The sequence below is a fragment of the Sylvia atricapilla genome, chromosome 3 (assembly GCF_009819655.1).
Source record: "Sylvia atricapilla isolate bSylAtr1 chromosome 3, bSylAtr1.pri, whole genome shotgun sequence".
Classification (NCBI taxonomy): domain Eukaryota; kingdom Metazoa; phylum Chordata; class Aves; order Passeriformes; family Sylviidae; genus Sylvia; species Sylvia atricapilla.
The window spans coordinates 48,129,115-48,149,916 of NC_089142.1; the positions used below are offsets into that span (position 1 = coordinate 48,129,115).

General features: G+C 37.6%; 1 protein-coding gene and 1 long non-coding RNA gene across 5 annotated transcripts in view; both read left to right on the forward strand.

The window, feature by feature from the left end:
* Positions 1-291: 291 nt before the first annotated feature.
* The window catches only part of LOC136359053 (uncharacterized), a 945,479-nt gene continuing 924,968 nt past the window's right edge, over positions 292-20,802 (forward strand). For both annotated transcript variants that reach the window (XR_010743216.1, XR_010743215.1), the window contains exon 1: positions 292-353. This is a non-coding gene — a long non-coding RNA (uncharacterized lncRNA). The remainder of the gene's footprint in view (positions 354-20,802) is intronic.
* NT5DC1 (5'-nucleotidase domain containing 1) overlaps positions 14,257-20,802 on the forward strand; it is a 123,282-nt gene continuing 116,736 nt past the window's right edge. The window contains exons 1-4 of one of the 3 annotated variants that reach the window (XM_066315304.1): positions 14,257-14,414; positions 16,335-16,426; positions 17,858-17,929; positions 19,503-19,609. In XM_066315304.1, the coding sequence (XP_066171401.1) occupies positions 14,322-14,414; positions 16,335-16,426; positions 17,858-17,929; positions 19,503-19,609 (364 nt within the window). In that variant the 5' untranslated portion in view covers positions 14,257-14,321. The remainder of the gene's footprint in view (positions 14,415-16,334; positions 16,427-17,857; positions 17,930-19,502; positions 19,610-20,802) is intronic. The other 2 variants (XM_066315306.1, XM_066315307.1) reach the window with 2 other exon arrangements.

Consider the following 20,802-nt stretch of genomic DNA (forward strand, 5'->3'; position numbering starts at 1 on the left):
TTCCCACTTCTAAAGCATCTCTAATCCAGCATACAGACCAAGCATGGGTGTCTGGATATTGCAGGCTGAAGGGTTGGCTGCCATATCACAGCAGTGCAACCCAAGCTCGGTAACTCCTGGAAATCACCACAGCCGCAAACGTGGAATGGCTGGAGCAGGAGCAGCAAGCACAGAAGATAATGTGATAGCCTGTCTGCACACAGTGGTGGCATTTCAGTAAAAGACAAACTCTTACAGATCAGAGTCTATTTATTGAGATAAATCAAAACTCACAAACAGATCTACTTCCTGATGATTAAAAAACCTGAATATTTTTTTTTTTTTTTTTTTTTTTTTTTTTTTTTTTTTTTTTTGTCAGAAATTTGGTGCTGTTTTCCCAAACCAGTTACACATCTCTCAGTTCCATTTAGAGTTGCTGACTTCCGTGGTTTTACTTCACTAGAAAGAAAACAACTAAATAACAGAAACCAAAGTCACTTGTTTTCATCATGTATCTCATTTGAATGAGGAGACCCGTGGCAGAGGCAGAAGGATAATGATGAACGATCGACTGTGGGATGACTAAAAGATACCTCCATTGAAAGTGATAATGTTAATATCAGGTGCATCTCCACTGAAGAGGAATGAGGAACTGCTTACACACACTTCTGCAACGCTGCAAAATAAATTAAATAAAGGAGGAAGTATCATACACATCAAGTCATCACTAAACATCATCCTCTTTAGGGTCTGATAAAAAAGGTACACTGATTTTGCAGATAATCTTATTTAGTTTCTGAAGCACCACTGGAAATAATTTTTCGACAGCAATGATTATCACATAATAGTAAGAACACAGATATACAAGAGATATTTACTTTTCCTCCATGTGGATAACATTGTCCGAAGGAAAGAAAAGCCTGTATTGATAAAGAAACTACTTTCATTAGTCTTCTTTAAAGAATTACCTACATTTAATGAAAGCAGAGAGTATTAGAAACTACTACTAAGTAATCTAGCAATTTTCAGTTTGCATATTTGATTGACTTTTCCTGTAATGGTTTTTGGTTCTGGCAACTTGGACATTAGTTTGGCAAAGCTTTGCAAACTGCCCAGAATAGTTTCATCGTGACAACAAAGTCATTTGCATCATACAGAATGAAGCTGTACAATGCACAACTGTTTTCAGGATCAAGTCCCACCTTTACACACAGGAACAAACATACAAATACATTAGAAATCACACTGCATTCACTGAGACCAGCTATTTATAACTGTAGCTACAACAGGGCTTAAGCCTACAAATAGTTGTGTATATGACTACCTAATCTCACTAAATTCTTCTTCTCCCTCAATTTACATCCCTGCTTGGCTTTAGAAGAATAGAAAGACTTTTTCTGGGAGTGATCAATAACTATAAATTAGATTCTCCTCATCCTGGTCTTCAGGACTAGTACTATGTATTAGCCAAGCAAACTTCAACAAATAGCCATTAAAGTCATTAATCAGATTTAAAAGACTTCTCAAAAAGGGAGAAGATAGGAGTTGCTGAGAACCACTAAGCAGATTTCCTACCCCATGTGGGACAGGACAGTAAGTGAGCTGTGGTGGCCAGACACTGCAGTAATTTCTGCAAAGGTTTTTGTTCCCATGTTAGTGACTTTATTGAGGATTCACTGCATTTCTGAAACTAAAGAAGTACTCTTAATGGTTTAGAGACTATATAATTTTATCACAGGCAAGAAAAGAAAATTAGCATGTAATAAAAATGTTCTTGCTGGTTTAACAGAAAAAAATAAAATCTGATAAATACTATAATCCTGATTTTCATATTCACAGTTTGGAATGAATGAGGGTAATCATGTATAATCAGGGGCTTTTCAATATAAACTGTTGTTCAAGTCCTCTACATTTGTATTACAAATAATTTAATAGAATAATCCTTGCATTACTTATTCCTTAGCTTAATTTATTTCTTTTGTCTTGCATACCACGATATTTATTTTTTTTTGCAAAAGGAGGCCAAACATTTCTGTGTTGCTCTTTGGCCTTCAGTATCTTTATTTAATTTGCTTTGGAGTCTGAATATCAGAGCAGAAATTGTTCAAAAAATAAGCTACTGGAGGTAAAGTGACTGTAAAAGACTTAATCAGAGATATTGATTAATTTTATTGGCAAAAATGTTTTGAGGATACAAGGAACTCACCTCATTCTTGCAGCCAGTGCCAGCTAGCAAGAAAGAGTAATTTATTATAACCAGCATGGCACATTTACAGTATGGATACTGAAATTTAATATTTTGGTCCCTGTATTATAAAAGATGCCAAACACTAATATTGCAGGTAATTTCTAAAAATATGCAACACCTTGAAACAAAGATTGATCATTTAAAAGCTGTGTCTGACAGGACTACATGAACTTAAACTTTAGAAAAGAGAGCAAATCTATTCAATCAAGCAGTAGTTTCCCCCTTCAAGCTAGGTAATTTCCCATTGCTTTTAATGTATATTTCCTTGTTCCACAAAGAAAAGAGTGCACACTGATGTTATAGGTTTGAGGATGACAGATATCTGAAGTTACTTTTTATATTCTATATATTGCCTATAAAGTCCAATGTAAGTAAGACTCTCGCAAGGAGCCTTATGCCTGCTTAAAGGATTAATTTGAAGTCCTCTAAATCCATTAAATCAAATTCTAATTAACTTAGAGTCAATATCCCTTAGGCCTTATTCTACAAAACAATCATGTTTAAACAGGGTGGTGAAACATATTTCTCTTAGTTGACTAAGAGAATGGACAGAAGAATAATGTGCTAACATTACATCATTTAGTAAACTTAATACAAAACTAATCTGCAACACTGACATTAATTGAAGTGATTTTAGAATCAGGTCCTGTTCTGCATGAATTAAGGTATCAGACTAAGTTATATAAAATAAGTACAGATAAGATTTGAACCCACAATATTTCAAAAGCCTGGTTTTGATAAAAGTTCGATTTGTGTTCCATGCCTTTGAAAATTATTTTGTATGAGTTTGCATTAAGATATTTCCTACAATTATTGGTTTATATGTGCTCTGTATGGAACTATAGGCATAATTGCATAAAAACTTGGGAGTTTCCGAAAAAATGGATTCTTCAACACATAAATATGCTGATTCATATTTCAGAGACAAGGAGTGAACATCACTGAGACTCAGTCTTCAGTACTGATGATATGTGGTGCTTGAAACTATTCCCCTACATCATGCAAAGAAGAACTGCAGTCTGAACCATGCTCTGCTGGGATAAAAAAAATATTCCAAGGCAATATCCATCAATAGTATTGCTATGAAACATGAGTCAGTTTAAATTGGAAATTGAAAAGGAGAGTAGTTTTTCCTATGAGATCACAACAGAAACAAACATTTTCCTTCATAATTGCATTGAATTCTGTAAAAGGAAAAAACTCCATGTAGGGAAATGAGAAATTAAGGTATAAAATACAAGAATTGTAATAAAATAATCTATGATGCCTGAAGCATCAGTTTCCATACTGTATAACCTTTTTCAAGCCAAAAGCTATACTGCTGCATTTAATGCATGTTAGTTTAAATATTTGACATTATTACCTTGCTCAGAAAAACTTCATAATGCATTATGACAAAGCAAGTCAAACCTTTCAGCAAAGTAAAATATTCAAATAATGTGATCTTTAAAGAAGTTAGCAGAAAACCAAAAAAGCATATTGCTTTGAATCTGTTCTTGGGGAATAATTTAAATGACTAACCATCTTAAAGTTGTGTAGTTTTTTTAAGGTAACAAACTGAAATAAAGCATAGTGATTTTTTTTATTACAGCTGTCTTTTCAGCTATATTCCTTTCCATTTGCGCATTAAAATGGAACACTTTACTACCACTTTGTAGCTTTTTTATATTCCTTTTAATCAGCACTTCCATTTTGTTTCTCTAATTTGCAAATTGCCATTTTTTTTAGTGAAAATGAATTATGTGTATAATTTTGCCCTTGACAAAATTGTTTACTCTTATTGATTAATCCCTTTCCTGATTTTGTCTATTATCTTACACCATAAATCCACAAAGACGTAGAGATATACTTGATTCTGCATTTTCCAACTTGAAATCTTTTTGAATTTGTAATGAGAAAACCCTGGCTATTTATTTCCATAAGGCTGATCCAGTAATCCATCTCTACCCTAGAAAACATTAAAAGTATACTTTCAAGTGCTTTGGTGATGAAGGTTGCTTATTTATTAGCAGAATTTGGACCTGAAACACACTACATCTGACAACAAATTAACAGAGAGGAATAAGGTTCTGTCAAGGCTTGACAGAATAGAGACTTCCTCTATTTGTTCAAAAAAACAGATCCCACTTTGCTCAAACTTAATGTGAGTTTTGCCATTATCTGCAATGGGACCAGACCTCAACCATTATTTTTCAGTTCACTGTACATTATTCTAAATGATATACAGTCCACAGTGTTAAAAATTGTAACTTAATTTGCTTTCTATGAAGCAGCCTCTGAATAAAACCAAAGAGCAATAGCTCTCTAAGGCATGAAAAACACTTCTAATCAAATTTATCTCTGTGTGGGAAAAATATGGCAAGTGGATGACAAAGAATTATCAGCAAACATGACTTTGCCATTCTTTTAAGAAAATATATTCCAAACCTGACCCTGTTATGAGTAGCATTTAAATTTAGAATGTGTATATATTTATGAAGATTTTATGATGGGTCAAGATCATTTCTCACATAACTCTATAAAACTTTGCATTCTATGACATAGATGGCTTGTGAACATGATTTACCATTTTTATCTTAAGTCAGAATTGTATCAAAAGAAGCAGAGAAGTCCAAAGAAAGATGGATGCAAAGAAGAAGTGTATCACAGTACTGTGCTCCTGTACTTTCACCTGTGAATGAAAGTGCCTGGGTTTTTTTTTCCAAAAATAAAACCAGCACTCTCTCCTGACCTTCCCTGTACCTCAAAAAGGCAGCATCTCACAGACAGCTAAAATTTACTACGAGAATTATTAATATACTATATAAAGGAATATATCTTATTAGTTACCTTAGATTACTGAAATATGACATGCAAAACCAATAGAGAAACTATCTGTTTTTTTTCTTTTTTCTGAGCAGAACAGGACAGTTCAGCTGGAGATGACCTGTAGTGATCATCTGCCTGACCACTTCAAGACTGCCCAAAAGTTAAAGCAAGTTTTAAAGGACATTGTCCAAACATTTCTTAAACACTGACATGCTTGGAGTGCAAACTGCCTCTCTAGGAAGACATTCCAGCGTTTGACCACCCTCTCAGTAAAGAAATGCTTCCTAACATCCAGCTGGAACCTCCCCTGGTGCAACTTTTAACCATTTCTACACACCCCGTTACTGGATCTCAGGGACAAGAGATCAGCACCTCCCTCTCTACTCCATCTTACTTTTATTCTTCCTGCTAGAACATATTTAAACAAAACTCATTTCCATTAATTGTGCATGCATTAGGATTTTATATATCTAAAATCTCTCTATAGGAAAAGGACTGCTTCTGTAATGAGTTTCAATATGAATCCTGTGCATGGTCCACCCACCTTCCTGACTAGGTGTCCCTCTCTCCTTGTATGTTTTCTAAATGGTTTTCTACTTCTTGTTTTCTTTCTGCTGTATTTACCTTTCACAGTGAGATGCCATATAAAGAACAAAAGGTAAGACACTCTTCATAAGCCAGAGGAAACGGAATTGAAAGTGCCCCACAGCAACCTCAGGATGCGCACTTACATATTTTCCCCATGAAAAGGAAAGGATAGGCAGAAAGAAAGCTATAAAACTGGCGTATACTTCAAATTTATGTTAATAAGTAGCAGCCAGTGTATGTGTTAAACTCTGGAACCCAAAATCTTAAACACCATAGTGTGGCCATGGCCAAGGGCACAACTGCTTTGAAGAACATTATCTTACCTACCCATCTTCAGATACATAGGTACAATCTGAGGGTCAACAAACATCAATACTTAGATGACCAATTTCTAGACTCGATCCAGCGTAAAAGGCTTTAGAATCATGTTTGTCTTACTATGAAGAAGTGGCAAGATACTCACTGGTTTAACTGAAAGTAGGATTACCTTTTAACCCTTAGTTCCTGTATCATTATTTTTTAATCTGTTTTTGACTTACATTTAGAATAGTTTTTCTGTAAAAGTAAAAATATGGTATATGAAGTCATTTCTTTACTGTGCTTCAGCATCTGTCTGACCTGCTTCTATGTGCTCAAAATCCAAAGTTTCACGAACAGATGCAACTTGTCTTGCAACTATGTATCTTCTTACTGTTCTTCCTTTCATTTCAGTATTCTTTTCTCTCCCTAAAGATGCAGAAAGTTTCCGTATAGTTTCCTACCTCCTCTTTTCTTTCTGCTGCATGTCTTTCACAGCTGCACAATGAGATGCTGTACAAAGCATTGTCCAACATGCAAGACATGATCTTTATAAACACAGAGAAAGGGGAGAGGAAGCCAGCAGCTTTGATGATTATCCTTACTTTCAGTAAGGACTTCTGATACAGAATTTGCTTGTTGTAGAAAAAATAATTCACCTTCTTTCTCTGAAATTTTTTCGCAAATTTATATTCCTTTGTCTTTGCTTCCATAACTTTAAACCTCATCAGAATTGCCTCTCTCCCTGTCAAGAACATGAAGGTAGCTAAATGCAGACATAGTTTTTTTAAAAACAGAAGAGACCTGCTTCACTGACATGCAAAAAAACAGAGTACAGATATTTAAACAGTTATATTAGCATGATGGACTCTTCTTGAAGCTTAGTATACATTCCTCCACATCACCTCCATCTTATCAAAATGCAGCATACTTTTTTTTATCCTTCCATCAGACCACTACTACACACCCTCTAGAGGTAGAAGCAGAACAGTAAATATCAAATGCAACTTGTACTCAAAATAAGCTCCTATATTTTCCATTTATAAGCGTTAATATTAACTTTTTTGTTATTGCAGCCCCAAGGAATATCACTCTCATTATAATCAGCAATAAACACATACAGAAAAAATATGTATTGAATAGCACTTTAAGAAAGGGCTTATAATTAAAGAAGAATAAAATTGATTTCTCTACTCATCATAGTGATAGGATAAAATTTGATCTTGAAAATGCCAGCATGGTAAGGATTGTAATTAATTTAGTAACTTTAGTATGTTAGTTTGAAAGCACAGATTGCTGTCTTATGTTACAGTGGGGATAAATTGTTCTGCACTCAGTCCTAGTAAGATCGAAACTAGAGCAACATGCCCAGTTTTTGATCCTGTATTCCAGAAAATTTGATAATGACCAATTTGATAATGGAGTGATGAATGAATATCGACCAGATAGAGAATCAAAGATAAGCAGGCTCAAAACCTCTCAGCCTTTAAGGAAGGAACCTAAACAATTAAATAAAAGAAGTCCATGGGAAAACATAGTAGCAGTCTCCAAATAAAAGAAAGGTGCATAATGATGTGGTTCTCACATCTACTAGGAATAAGACACAACACAAGAAAAAAAGATGCATTAGAGCAACAGAGACTTTGTTTTGAAATGAAGGGAGGGTGAAAACTCTGTGTTCTGCATATAAGGATTATTAACATTGGAGGAAATTGCCTCAGTGGCTCTTTCAAAGAGATACTTTTAAAGAAGTTGACAATTGACTTTTAAGGATGTTTGTAGTCAGATTGATCCTGCCCCAGGGCAGAAGAACTGTTGTTACAGTGTTCCTAGTTCTGTTATCTTCAAGTCTGCAGTGTTACAGTTGTGGCATTTCCCACCAGCTGTTCAATAGCCCTGTTCTTTTGTACAGACTGGGTATTGGAATACACTAGATTTTTTTTTTTTTAATGCAATAACCAGCAAATGTCAAGCTTGAAATGTAAGCCTGCAATTTACTTGAACAACTCAAAGATTTTCAGAATGTCTGAATTAGACATATTCCTGTTTTACTTAAGAAGAAATTGAAGCTATAAGCTATTTAAATTATCTGTTCTTGAATATACCATGAATAAATGGGAAATGAGGACTGAGAACTGAGTAGTCTCCTGTATTTTATGCTTAACATCCAAAAAAAAACCAAGAAAAGAAAAAAGAAACAGGAAAAATAAGGCAGTGTCCCGTAGGTCATAGAAACTGCACAGTTCTCTGACTATTAAATACAAACTTTGGAAGTGTGGTTTCCCCAAAAGTCCATATTTCTAGTGCAATTTGTTTTGACTAAACATAACAGTCATCCAGGTCAAAAAGAAAAATCTTTCAAAGTACCTTTAAACAACTATGCCAGGTTTTAAAATATATATTCACTAAGGGTCCAGCAATCAGTCTTGGTTATTAATCATTCTGACAAAAAAAATTGATTTTCATTTCCTTCTTTCATGTTGTGTGGGAACAGCCTGAGGTAGATTACAAGATCTGAGAGAGATGATAAGGGCAGTAAGAAGGCTTTTGAGAGACTGAGTACCTAGTGGATTACTGCCTGTTTAACCTTTTGATGAACTATTGGGTTTAGTTTTGGCAATCTTGTCTCTTCAGTGTCCTAAGACTCATTTCTATGCTGGTGATTTAGAATGTAGGGAATACATATTCTATTCTATTCTATTCTACTATACTATATTGTATTATATTATATTATATTATATTATATTATATTATATTATATTATATTATATTATATTATATATCTGGTACTGAGGTGCCAGATATAATTAGATGTTCTAATCCCAGCAGGACACTATAAATTTTATGTGTTTAATACCACTAGAAGGTTGATGTGTTCATATTTTGTACCATATAAAAAGGCACCTAAACAACCCAATAAAGAATAAAACTTCTGAAATCACTGGAGTTTAATCGAATCTTAAATCCTGATCAATACTTAAGCATATTCACCAAGTTTCTCTACCTAGTAACAAGGTATCCTGTGTGCCACAGAGGGATGCCTTGAAGATTATATAGTACTTTGTTCAACTTTTAAAAATCTACTAAAGGAATAGTAAGTGATAGTGTTTTTCAAAGAAAATATATTCTTGACAGATTTCGCTGTCTTGCAGAGATAAAGCTTACCCTTAATATAAGTTAGTGTTGATAGACCTATTATTTCCAAAATATCACTCTGTAGTAAGTCATATTCCTAATTCTGTATATCCTGAACTTATTCTAGTGATGGTTCCTAAACAAATGTCTCTTTCTTAGTGTCCTAACCTTAAAATCAAGGAACCAAACCAAACAGTCCTCTATAAATGCATGAAGAATCCCACTGAAGCATCATAGGATGCTTCAGGGTAGGGATACTAGGCTGTGAGACATTCTTATATCTGTGCACTGAACAACTTCATGTGTTAAAAGCTAAATCAAGTGCAAACCTGAGGCTCATCTCTTAGCAGGGTGCTAAAAAAAAACATATTTAAAAACCCACCAAACCCCAACACTTTTGGTTTGACAAATGTTACTCCAAAAGTATTTTCATTTGTTAAAAACTAACAAACTAACAAACTAACAGAGAAAAAATCCAGAATGTTCTGAGATTACTTCTGTGTAGGAATGTGTTCCTTGTCTAAAATGAAAATGATCCATAGTTGTTCAAATTCTTATTTTCACATATCATCGTTGCCTGTAACAATATGAGGGTCCCTGCTTGCTTTTTTTTTTTTTTTTTTTTTTTTTTTTTTTTTTTTTTTGTGCATGTGTGCGTGTGCAACTAAAAAGCCTTATAACCCTTGCCAAAGTAGACAAACGGCTACAACTGCATAGCTGGCACAAAGAAAGTCAACTTACACAGTCTAAGGATAAGAGATGAAGTTGAAGGAAAGTGAAATAGACTAAGGCACAGATGGTTCTCAGCTAACTCAGAGGGATGCTCCAGTGTATTGTACTGCTGCCCTCTTAAGGACAAAGAAAGCCAGGAGCTGCACCACTCGTCTTTTTCAGAGGCCTTCAACTTCTGTGTGACGGCTAGGATTTTGACACTTCTCGTGCTTTTATGTATGTTACCACACTCAGTTATGTCCCTTTTGCTCTGCAGGACATGCTAGTATGCTCTTGCGCTCTAAAGGTACCCAGTGCTAGGAGCCTGTTCTGCATGGAAAGCTGGCATGATGAGGCAGGATGGAAACCAAAATGCTCCTTTTCTGTATTTCTAAAAGGCTTTGACACATCAGATCGCCCACTTCACACGTTTCCTGCACATTGCTAAGCATTAGGGTGCAGAGGGTGTGCAGAAGCCACTGCCCTCTCCTCCTGGCTCTATGGGTGTCTATGAATCAGGACAGGGAATGTTCCTCCAGGCAGCCTTGCAGCCCCAGCCTGAGGAATGCTGGTCTTCAGGAGTGCTACACCACAAGAAAATTTATCTCCTATAGAGTGACCAGTTAGAAATTTCCCCTACGAGGACAGGATTTGTGATTTTTTTAAAAAAAATTTGCCAATTACCCCATATTTACAACATAAAAGAAATTATTGTGATGCATAAATTAACCATGGGGCAAAAGAAATTCAGTTAGGATCTGATAGCCCAACAGTTCCACCTCAGTTATGTGGACATCTCTGAGTGTCTCATGGTGCCATCAAACCTCAAGGACAGGGCTGAAATAGTGTTGTAAATACACTAAGGTACTTCAGTTTTTGCAGATGATTTTCATTAAAGGCAGCTCTTTTCTGAGAAAAGCCCTAGAATGAGACGTCAGCATATTTTAAAAATTCATCTGAAAAAGAAACTGAGAGACAAAATACTTTTAAGATAACAGAAAAAGAAATAAAATATGGTGTATATGTGCTGAAAGTAGACTGCCAAAACTATTATCAGGCTTGTGCAGTGAATACTGAAGATAAAGCATTATTCTCTCATTTATCTTCTCTTTCCCCAGAACTGAAAACCAATTCTCTTCATCAGTATTTTCTCTATTTCTTGTTGTCAAACTTCTGATTTAATCTTCAGCTTCGTGTACCTGAAATTTAACTTGCTGAATCCCTCCCCAGGTGAATATTGTTCCCTACACAAAGTGGTTTAAGATAAGTATGATTAGTACTTCTGCACTGTAAATTCTATGATAGCTTGTCATTGCTACCAATATAATTGTGCTGCATTAACAAAATCTGGATGTTCAAGATTACATTCAGTTGACAGTTAATACAGTGACCACAGGGTTAAACTAGATGATCTTTTAACCCAAATCATCCTATTATTTCTATCAATGAATACATAGTTTTTAATATCTATTCAGATGTTTCAACACTTTGGTGTGTTAAGTTTCTGTTTTGGTGAGATTTTGTATAAAATGTTTATTAGCAAGAAAAGTTATACCTTTTAAATGCCATAACCTAAACACTATCTTGGAAGTTACCTGAATCCTTTTCAGGAAAAAAATTGTAACTGCAATAAGATAACTGTACTGATATAATCCGTGAGGCAGACAAACTTCACATGTGAATAGCATGAAATACTAACTGTGGGTCACCTTTTGGACCTTCTGAAGTCAATCAAAATTGTGGCCATCAACTTCAGTGGGACAGGAATTTGCTCTGTGTTTTCTGAAGTGAGCAGCTTTAGGAAGGTAAATTGTCTTGGGCTCTGAGTTTCCAGGCTGTTGCCTCATCTGTATAGTTCCTACCCCTCTTGTGTGTTAGGTCTCGGATGTACCTTTTTTATATGCTCAGGTTTCATACATGTTAATTTTTATGTATTTAGGCATATATGTATTTCTTTAACATATGTCTAAAACACATGTACATATCATTATACATAATTTATGGTATGTAAACATATATAATGTATGGTGTGAGTATATAATATATGGTACACATATATATACAGACAGAGCAGCATTAGAAAGTGTATTAGTGTCTGTGGGAGATTCGGAGAATCTTTAAAAGAAGCTGCTGGTAAAGTGGGCTTTGGGAAAATTATGCAATCCATTTCTATCTTGCTCTGACACTTTAAATGCTCATCCTGTCCTACTACTAGCGTTTTTGAATTTTATTCCTAGTTTCTATGTATTTTCCTGTCTAGTTCATTTCCTAATTTGATACTGAACTCTGTGGTATTTTTAAATGCATGTGAGAGGTCATGCTAGTCAATTTCTCTCATCTGTGTCTACATGAACATAGCAAACTGAATCTTAATATATAAGTACATGATATCTCTTAATATATAAGAAATTTGTATTTATTTACTATTTGAATGTATTTTCAAAAGCCTCTTTCTCTATAATACCAAAGTATCATTGAGTAATCCTGCAAAAGTCAAATGTTAATTTGGTATAATCAAAATTTCTGCTGCACCCTGCTATGGTTATGAACTCAAACTTATCCACCTACAAAACACAGCACTTACAGCTGTGCACAGGAAGGCGACACTGGAAAAGATGATTTGCATTAAATGTTTTTTTAACAATTGCTCTCAATCCAAAAACCTTTTATACTATTCTATTTTTAGCCATATGAGAATTTTAAAAAGAAAATATATTTATTTACAATATATTGAACTAGGATCTTTCATGTTTTGTGAATCAAAACAAAGTTTTAATGGTGTCATTGGTCTACAGAGAGAAGAATTGAGGAATAAGGAGGTCCTTCAAACAGGGCTAACAAGCACAGTTGTTTTAACATCCTGAGTTCAGTCCTTATTATATTCAAGTTCAACCACTGAGAACAAGACTACCTCAATGCAACTCTCATCTGTTTGCTTTTCCCCAAATACAGTACCCTCTCTCAGACAGCACTTTCTTTCTAATTGCATTACTGCATTATTTATCCAGCAGATGCCTATCAAAAGCTCATTTGTTTATGTATTCTGGACACAGACTGTACTGTTCCTAATGTTATTCTTTTTTTTTTTTGTTTGTTTCTGATTATCGAACCTGTTAATAAATTATGGTAGCTATGGAATTACCTATGGAATTTTGGTTTTTCCGCAGCCAAATGCACAGCATAGTGTGGTTTACTGTATACAGTATACCCTGTAGGGACTTTGATACATAGAACTATAAAACAGTTTGCCTTGGAGGTGACCTTTAAGATCATTGGGTTCCAACCCTCCTGCCATGAACAAGGACACCTTCCACTAGGCTGCTTGGGGCCCCATCCAACCTAACCCTCGACTATTCATGGGATGGTGGATCCACAACTTCTTTGGGCAACCTGTTCCAGTGCCTCATCACCCTCATAGGAAAGAATTTCTTCCTTACATCTAATCCAAACCTAGCCTCAGTTTAAAGCTCTTCTCTAACTACATGCCTTTGTAGAAAATCCTTCTTCAGCTTTTCTGTAAGTTCCTTTAGGTACTGAAAGACTGCTCTAAAGTCTCTTTGAAGCCTTCTCTTCTCCAGGATGAACAACCCCAGCTCTCTCAGCCTGTCTTCATAAGAGAGGTGCTCCAGTCTTCTGATTACCTTTGTGACCCTCCTCAAGACTCACTCCAGCAGGTGCACATCTTTCTGTTGTTGGGAATATCCCAGAGGTGGACATAACAGGAGCGGAGTAGACAGGAAGAATCCGCTCCCTCGCCCTGCTGCCCATATTTCTTTTGATGCATCCCAGGACACTGTTGGCTTTCTGGGCTGGAAGTGCGCATTGCCGGGTCATGTTGAGCTTCTCCTCCACCAATACTCCCCAGGTCCTTCTCCTCAGGGCTGTTCTGTGTCCAGCCTGCACTTGGGATTGTCCCGACCCAGGTGCAGGACCTTGCTCTAGGTCCTGTTGAACGTCACGAGTTCTCAAGCCTGCCAAGGTCCCTTTGGATGACATCCCTTCCCCACAGCGAGTCGACTGCACCACACAGCTTGGTGTCATCGCAAACGTGCTGAGGGTGCATAATGAAGCAGCAGGTAGTGTTTTTCTACTTATATACGCTATTCGTCCACGGTAGGGCCCTTGAGGTGTGGAACCAGCTGTCCTGTCACTAACCAAGGCTGACTCCTGCTCCCCACCTACTCCCTGCTCAACAAGTCCTCCCAGAAAGCACGCCCCGAAGACTGCCGCTTGCCAGACGAGCAGGAAGCCCCCGTCCCCACGCCTACTCCAGGGCGCACAAAGCCGCGGCGGGAAGCGTGCTTTTCGAATTCGAGCGCTTGGACACGCCTCCGGCCATCCTCCCTGCGCCCGCCCCTCCATCGCGGGCCCCGAGGGGCTGTTCCGCAGGTGAGGGCGGTCCCGCCGGGGCGGGGCGGGCCCAGGGTGTCCCGCGGGCCCCGCTCGGCTCTGCCCGGCACGGCTCCGCAGGAAGCGCCGCCCGCGCTCCTTCCTCCTCCCGCCTCTTTCTCCTCCTCCTCCTCCGCCCGCTTGCGGCGGCGGCGCCGGCTCGGCGATGCAGCAGCACTTTTCCCTGGCCGAGTGCGACGTGGTGGGCTTCGACCTGGACCACACGCTCTGCCGGTACCACCTCCCGCAGAGCGCCCGGGTGAGTGCGGGCGGCGCGGCCGAGGGGAGCCGCGGGAGGGGCCCCGCTCCCGCCGCATGCCCCGCCGAAGGCAAAGCGCCGCGTCCCGGGGAGCGGGGCCGGCACCCCTCCGGCGGGGACAGCGAGCCCGGGGCCGGCAGGCATCCACGGGAGATAAGAGAAACGCAAGTGCATCTCTCGCCGGGCGCTTCCTCAGCAGGCCTCTCTGCCCGAGCGGAGAGGACAGCCATGTCTCCTTCCTTGGAAATGGTTCTTCTTTCCTGGCCGTAGCGGCGCTGAGGAAGAGGTAGAGCCCGCCCGCCAAATGCAGAGATGCTGCAGAGCGGGAGGCCCGCAGCACTCTGGACAGGAGACCTTTGCGAACTTTCTGGCGCTTATAATAAAACGCCGAGTTTAGAGGCATGCAGCACCTCTGATTTAGCCCTGTGGTCTCTTTTGAAGAGGAACCGCTGTCTGTGCTGTGCCTTCCCGCCTTTGTCACTTTCGTTTTTAAACTCCCCGGTAATCTTACATTGACTCGTCCTTCTTTGTTGATGTCAGGACTCTGTTCTGGCGCTGTCTTGTGCCGCAGATGCTTATGGTGTCTCAATCTCTACCTTTCTTTGCCTCCCTTCACTTACAGTACATTTTGCACTGCACAGGACTCCCACGCTGATCACAAGATGATTTCAGAATTTGGTATAGAAACAAATGTTCACGAGCTGTCCCATTTATTAATAGGCAGTGCATCCTGTGCTGAAAAAGTGCATTGCTTTCCTTAGCTGTGTGTGAACTTAAGCGAAGAGGCATCTTGCTTACAAAAGAGGGTTCAACAGTAACAATAAAATGTATGAGCTCTTAAATCTCGAGGTGGAAACTGTGTAACACTGGGCTTACCTTCCATAGTCTTGCCACACACAAGCAGGTTCTTGCTGATACAACTTCTGTCTGATGAAGGCAAACATTAGACAATTGATAACTAAAGAGTTTTTTAAAAATGCTAACCAACCAGTGAACAAAATGGAGAAAAAAAATCCCAGAACTTTTACTAAACTTGGTACACTCTTCATGTTCTCACAGGAGACAGAAACGAGCTGACACATGCTCATTGCATGCCTCCTTATCTCTTGGAAATGTGAAATACTTTAAAAGGCTGACAGGCCCAGCTGAAGATGTACTTACTGTTTCAGCATTGGCTTTCATATTTGTCTTTCTCAGACCTTATTCATAGTAATTCCAAGAGCATCTGTTGTAATTAAAGAAAAAAGGCCAGGGAACAGGTTTAATGAAGGAACCATGAGAAAAATGGAGCAATTACTATTTTTGGATGGTATTTAAGGACATGCCAGCATCTCCATGTTTTGTAAAGAGCCTCATGTAAAACTTTACAAGCACAGTACATTAATTGCTGAGTGTCATGCTAGGCCACTTGAATTTAGAAATAATAACTGTTTGTTCAAAATAACCGTTTACTTCAAAATAAATTCCTTCAAATAATTTTAAAATGTTCCTAAGGATAAACGTTTATTGGTTTGGAAGCTGCTTGTTGAATCTCAGTAGCTGTGACATTTAAAATTAAAAAAAAAAAAAATTAAAAAAAGGATTGTGGAGGGGGAAATAATGGTGAATGAAGTAAATAGTATTTTAAGTACTTACCATCTTGATTTCCCAACAGTCTTGAAGCACAGGGACTGTAAAGTAGAATGTTATAACCTGGGTTGTGCTGGTCACATTGCACCAGGACTCATGTTTTCCAGCCCTGACAGAAATAACCTCAGGCACTATTTCCCAGTGGAGGCAGTGGGACAGCAGGGCCCTTAGCTCCATGGTTTGATTTTGATTAGGAGCCACTAACACTCACGTCTTGCCACTTTTCAAGGAAGCAGTGTCTTTGATCTCACTTAATTGATCCAATGGATGTATGCATTTTTTCATTTGTAGCTAATATATGATAGCTTTGCCCAGTATCTGGTAACGGAGAAGGGATATGATGAAGACTTGCTGACTCTACCTCCAGGCAACTTAGACTTCTGGTGAGTACATTGAAAATAATGTCATCATTACTTTATGCTGTTATTTTTATAAAGCAGGGAAAACAGCTTCGTTTATTTAGGCAGTTAATGTTACGATTGTCAAGCCCAAGGGATAAATCCAAAATTACAGTTTTAAATACTTGTTCTAAGAAGTATTTGTCATGAGATAATTCTAATGTATTTCAAAGAGAGAACTGAGCAAAAAAACAAAGCTTGCTTTGTCTGTGCTTCCAGCTGTCTGGACACAAGCCTTTTAGTCTCACTCTCTTATTTTAGGTGTTGTCTTTCTCTTCTACATTCTATTCAACAATAACCATCAGATTTAGTCATTTTTATCTCAACAGATATTGTTTTATTTGTGTAAGGCAGATTAATCGCAACAGCCTTCTGAGAAACTGCAGAAAGGTGATGTGCCAGGAGTTGGCCCTCGGGTGGGACATCAGGCACAACGCTGTGATAAAAAAGACGCAAACCCAAAAAGATGCAAACCCAAGTTTCTGCTCTGAACCCAGTGGTCTCTGAGCAGGAACTTGAATCTTGATCTTTTTTTACCTTATGAGGTTATTATCTAGGCCATGGGTGTGGAGACTTGAATGCCAGGTAACCACTAGATATTTTTAGAAGAAACCCATGGATTTTTTAAAATAATGTGTGCATTGTAATGTATGGTTTTTACAATTCAGTATTTGACAGGATCATTTCCAATGAGACTAATTTCGACTTCCATGAGAAGTTGTATCTAGAAGCAATGTATCTGTTAGTCATGATTTGAGGCCTGTGATGCAAGAAATCCTTTCTTCAGCCCTAGATATCTTGGGTTTGTTCTCTTATTGAAGCAGGAGGTTCATTAACATGGACCTGCAAGTCCACAATGCTGGTAACAAGTGTGTCATTGCTCCTGCCCAGGAGTTATTCATGAAAGGTTGGCATCTGCTTGCTGCCTTCATGGCATATAGGTGTCATTACTTCTTCAGTCTCATTTATTCATTTGTATTCTAACCACTGAACTCCAAATTAATTTTTCAAAGAACCCAAGCAAATATAGATTCAGTTATCTGGAAGATAAGGATTTATTAGGGAGAATTAGAAACTCTTGCCAAGTGTCTCCAATGCTGTCAACTCTTCCCCTTGTTAGTGCTGGCTAGCATGGCAATGCTTCTGCTTCACGTGTTCTTAGCTTATTGAGTTTGATTGAGTTCTACCTCTCTTTTCTGTAATAACTGGTGTTACCAGTTAAGTAATAACTAAAGGAGTTTCCACAAAAAGAAAATCTTTAATAGAAGTGATTTAAGTATCACGTTTCTTAGTTTTATATGTTTGGACCTTAAACCTCCAACCAATATAACAGTCTCTAAATTTATATGCTGATAGATGACAGTCCTCTGAGAGCACTAATTTTTTGTTTCTTCCTTAAAATTAATTTATTCATAGTTGCAAAGGCTTGGTGTTGGATATTGAAGAAGGAAACTTCCTGAAACTTGCAGAAGATGGAACAGTTTTAAGGTAATGTTAACAAAATCTATATTGTTAAATGTAAGTTGTGTTGTTAAGTACACTAACAATTTATTCCCTTCATAAATGCCATCTCTCAATTTTACAAATATTTAAAACACTTATTTCAGGATGCATTCATTCATTAGATGTAAAAGTTTAAATACTCTTTGGTAATGTTGTGCTCAGTTTCTCTTATCGTTACATATGGAATCTTTTGGTAATGTTTTGATGTTAGCTGGTAGTAAATAATATCTCATTTTTAATAAAATCTGCGACTCTAAGGACATATTGATCTTGAAAGTGAATTCATTTTTTTTTTTATGGCTACCAATGTACTCTTTGTCCAGTTCTGCTAAAATCCAGGGTAAGGTTTTTCATTGGATTGGGAGTGACCTGGCTTGGGAGGTAGTACTAATACTAATGACTGGAATGACTATTGTCTTTGTGCCACAGACATTCAAATTTCTGCAAGTTTACAACATACAATTTAAATAGCCTGAGATAAATTAACCACAGAAACTGATACATGCATTTTCGGAATTCTGGGGGACTTCACTTAAAAGCTGTTTGGCTTTCAGTCATCACTTTCAGTAAATCTTTAGTTATTCTTTCCCTCCTTTTCTTTCTTTTTTTTTTTTTTTTTTAATATAATAAGCTGCTATTTTGAATAAAAAAAATCTCGAAAGTAAATGTATCTAAAGTACATAAATCCTATCATCAGTCCCGTTTCTCCCTAATTTTGTTCCGGAATGAAAATCTTTGATATTTAGAATGTAAGGCAGGTTATACTTCTTTTTTTTTCTTTCTTTTTTTTCTTTTTTTTTTTTTTCCTGATAACATGTGGGAGAAGGAGCTTGAAGATGCTAAGGAAAATCAGAATCTCATTAAAAGAAGAAAGAAATGCTTTTGAGTCATGGCTGTGTATCCCAAAATCCATTTAATAGCATGAATTTTTGAGTACTAAATGCAGAATTCAAGATTACAGGGTATACCTCATTAAAGGGAAGAGTGGTACAGGGTTACCTCTCCTGGCATTGCTTATATTTGCTGCAAGATGGGACAAAATTTGATGGTCCAAGTACTTAATTTTTAATGCCTAAAAAGGCTTGTGTATACTTATGTACTAAAAAGCTGCTTGCTGGGCTCAAACTAGCACTTTTCCAGAGTTCTGCCCTGCATTCTGTGAATGTTACCAGGTTTCAGAATGATGTACTGGCTTTCTGCACTGTGCTTTATTGTGCAGTGTATATTGATAGCTCAAGTATAGTGAGTGTCCTCACACAATTGAAAACATTCGAGCAATACAGAGTGGTTGTGTTAGCAGGTGAGGCACAGTAGCTGTGCCCCCAGCCAACCAAACCTTTGTGTAGTAAGGCCTTTATTGAGAACTAGAATGTAGATGATAAAAGCTCAGTACGTCCTGGGAAACTTCTAAGCTATAAAGAGAGTCAGTTTTGATCAGCTTGCATGCACTGTAATTCAGTTGCAGTGTGTTACTTTGCACAAGTAGTAGTTTGGATGTTTTCAACTCTTTTCTGTTTTGTTTTGGTTTTTTTTATAAACAACTTAATGCCTCGAATAGAGCAAGCCATGGCACAAAGAGCATGACATTTGAAGAGATCCTGGAGATCTATGGAAGAAAGGAGTGGAAGCATTTTAATACAGTCAGTGGAATGGTTTCACGCACAGGTAGCTATACTTTAGCATGTCCTCTTCTTTGAAATTGCTCTGGTCACTTCAGTGCTTCGTACTGTTAGTTCTTAACACATATTTTTAAAAATACTTGAACTGGGAATTACTGGAGCAGGTAAATGTATTGGGGAAGACTTGGTTTTTATGTGTTTTTAATTTCTAGTACTAGAATTCACCTTAAATTTATTTCATGATATTTGTGACATATGACAAATGAACTGACATTATAAGCCTGTTTTGGTTATAGTGGTGAGCACACTGTCTCTTGATGAAGTAGACTGATACAACCAGTATCATGATTTCACCCAAGCCAGCAACTGAGGACCACACAGCTACTCATTCACTCCTGCCATGTCCAGGCCCAGAAAGAACGATAGATCTCATGGCTTGAGAACAATTTATAATTGAAACTACAAGTTTTAATAATAAATATATTAATAATGCTACTAATGATTATTGTAGTGATAAGGAGACAGAGCCTCAGCACCCAAGAGGAACAAGTGATGCACAATACAATTGCTCAATACCTGCTGACTGATGTCCTTTCTCATTTACGACAAATCTTTAGTTTTTCTGAATTGTTGACTTAATGCCACCAGTCCTGTTACTGGAGGTCTAGGTGCAGGTGCAAAGAACAAAGCAGGTCTAGAAACAAAACTCCCCTTGCATTTGAAGTTCCTGTTCTTAAGATAGGAGTCACTTTGAAGGAGCTGTGGCTAGGTTTGCATTCTTGCTCTGTTTCCTCTCTGTTTTACTTTCATCTTGGCAGTTGAGAGTAACACACAGGAAGTGCTCACTTAAGGTGCATTTTAATGTTATGTAATGGAGATACTTTCCTTGAGATTTTGCTGACTGCAAATTCAATGCTTATTTTAAATTGCAAATGATCTTTTGCAAAATGGAGGAAGAGAAAGGTTTCCTTTGGTCATATGGGAAATGTGCTTTTCTTTTTCACTGAAACATGCATTTGATCTTTGTTGTGAATTTTAGTCTCCATTTTGCTGACTTGTTCTTGAATATACCTAAGAGACAGCCCAGAAACATCATGAAAAAAAGAATAATCACTAGTGAAGTCATTTCACTCCTTGAAGAGAGTTGTTGAGCATGACCATAGTCTGGGGGCTCATTTGCACCCTCCTGAAACAGTTCTGTTTTGGGGACTGATGTAATAATGTGAGCACGCCTCCCCT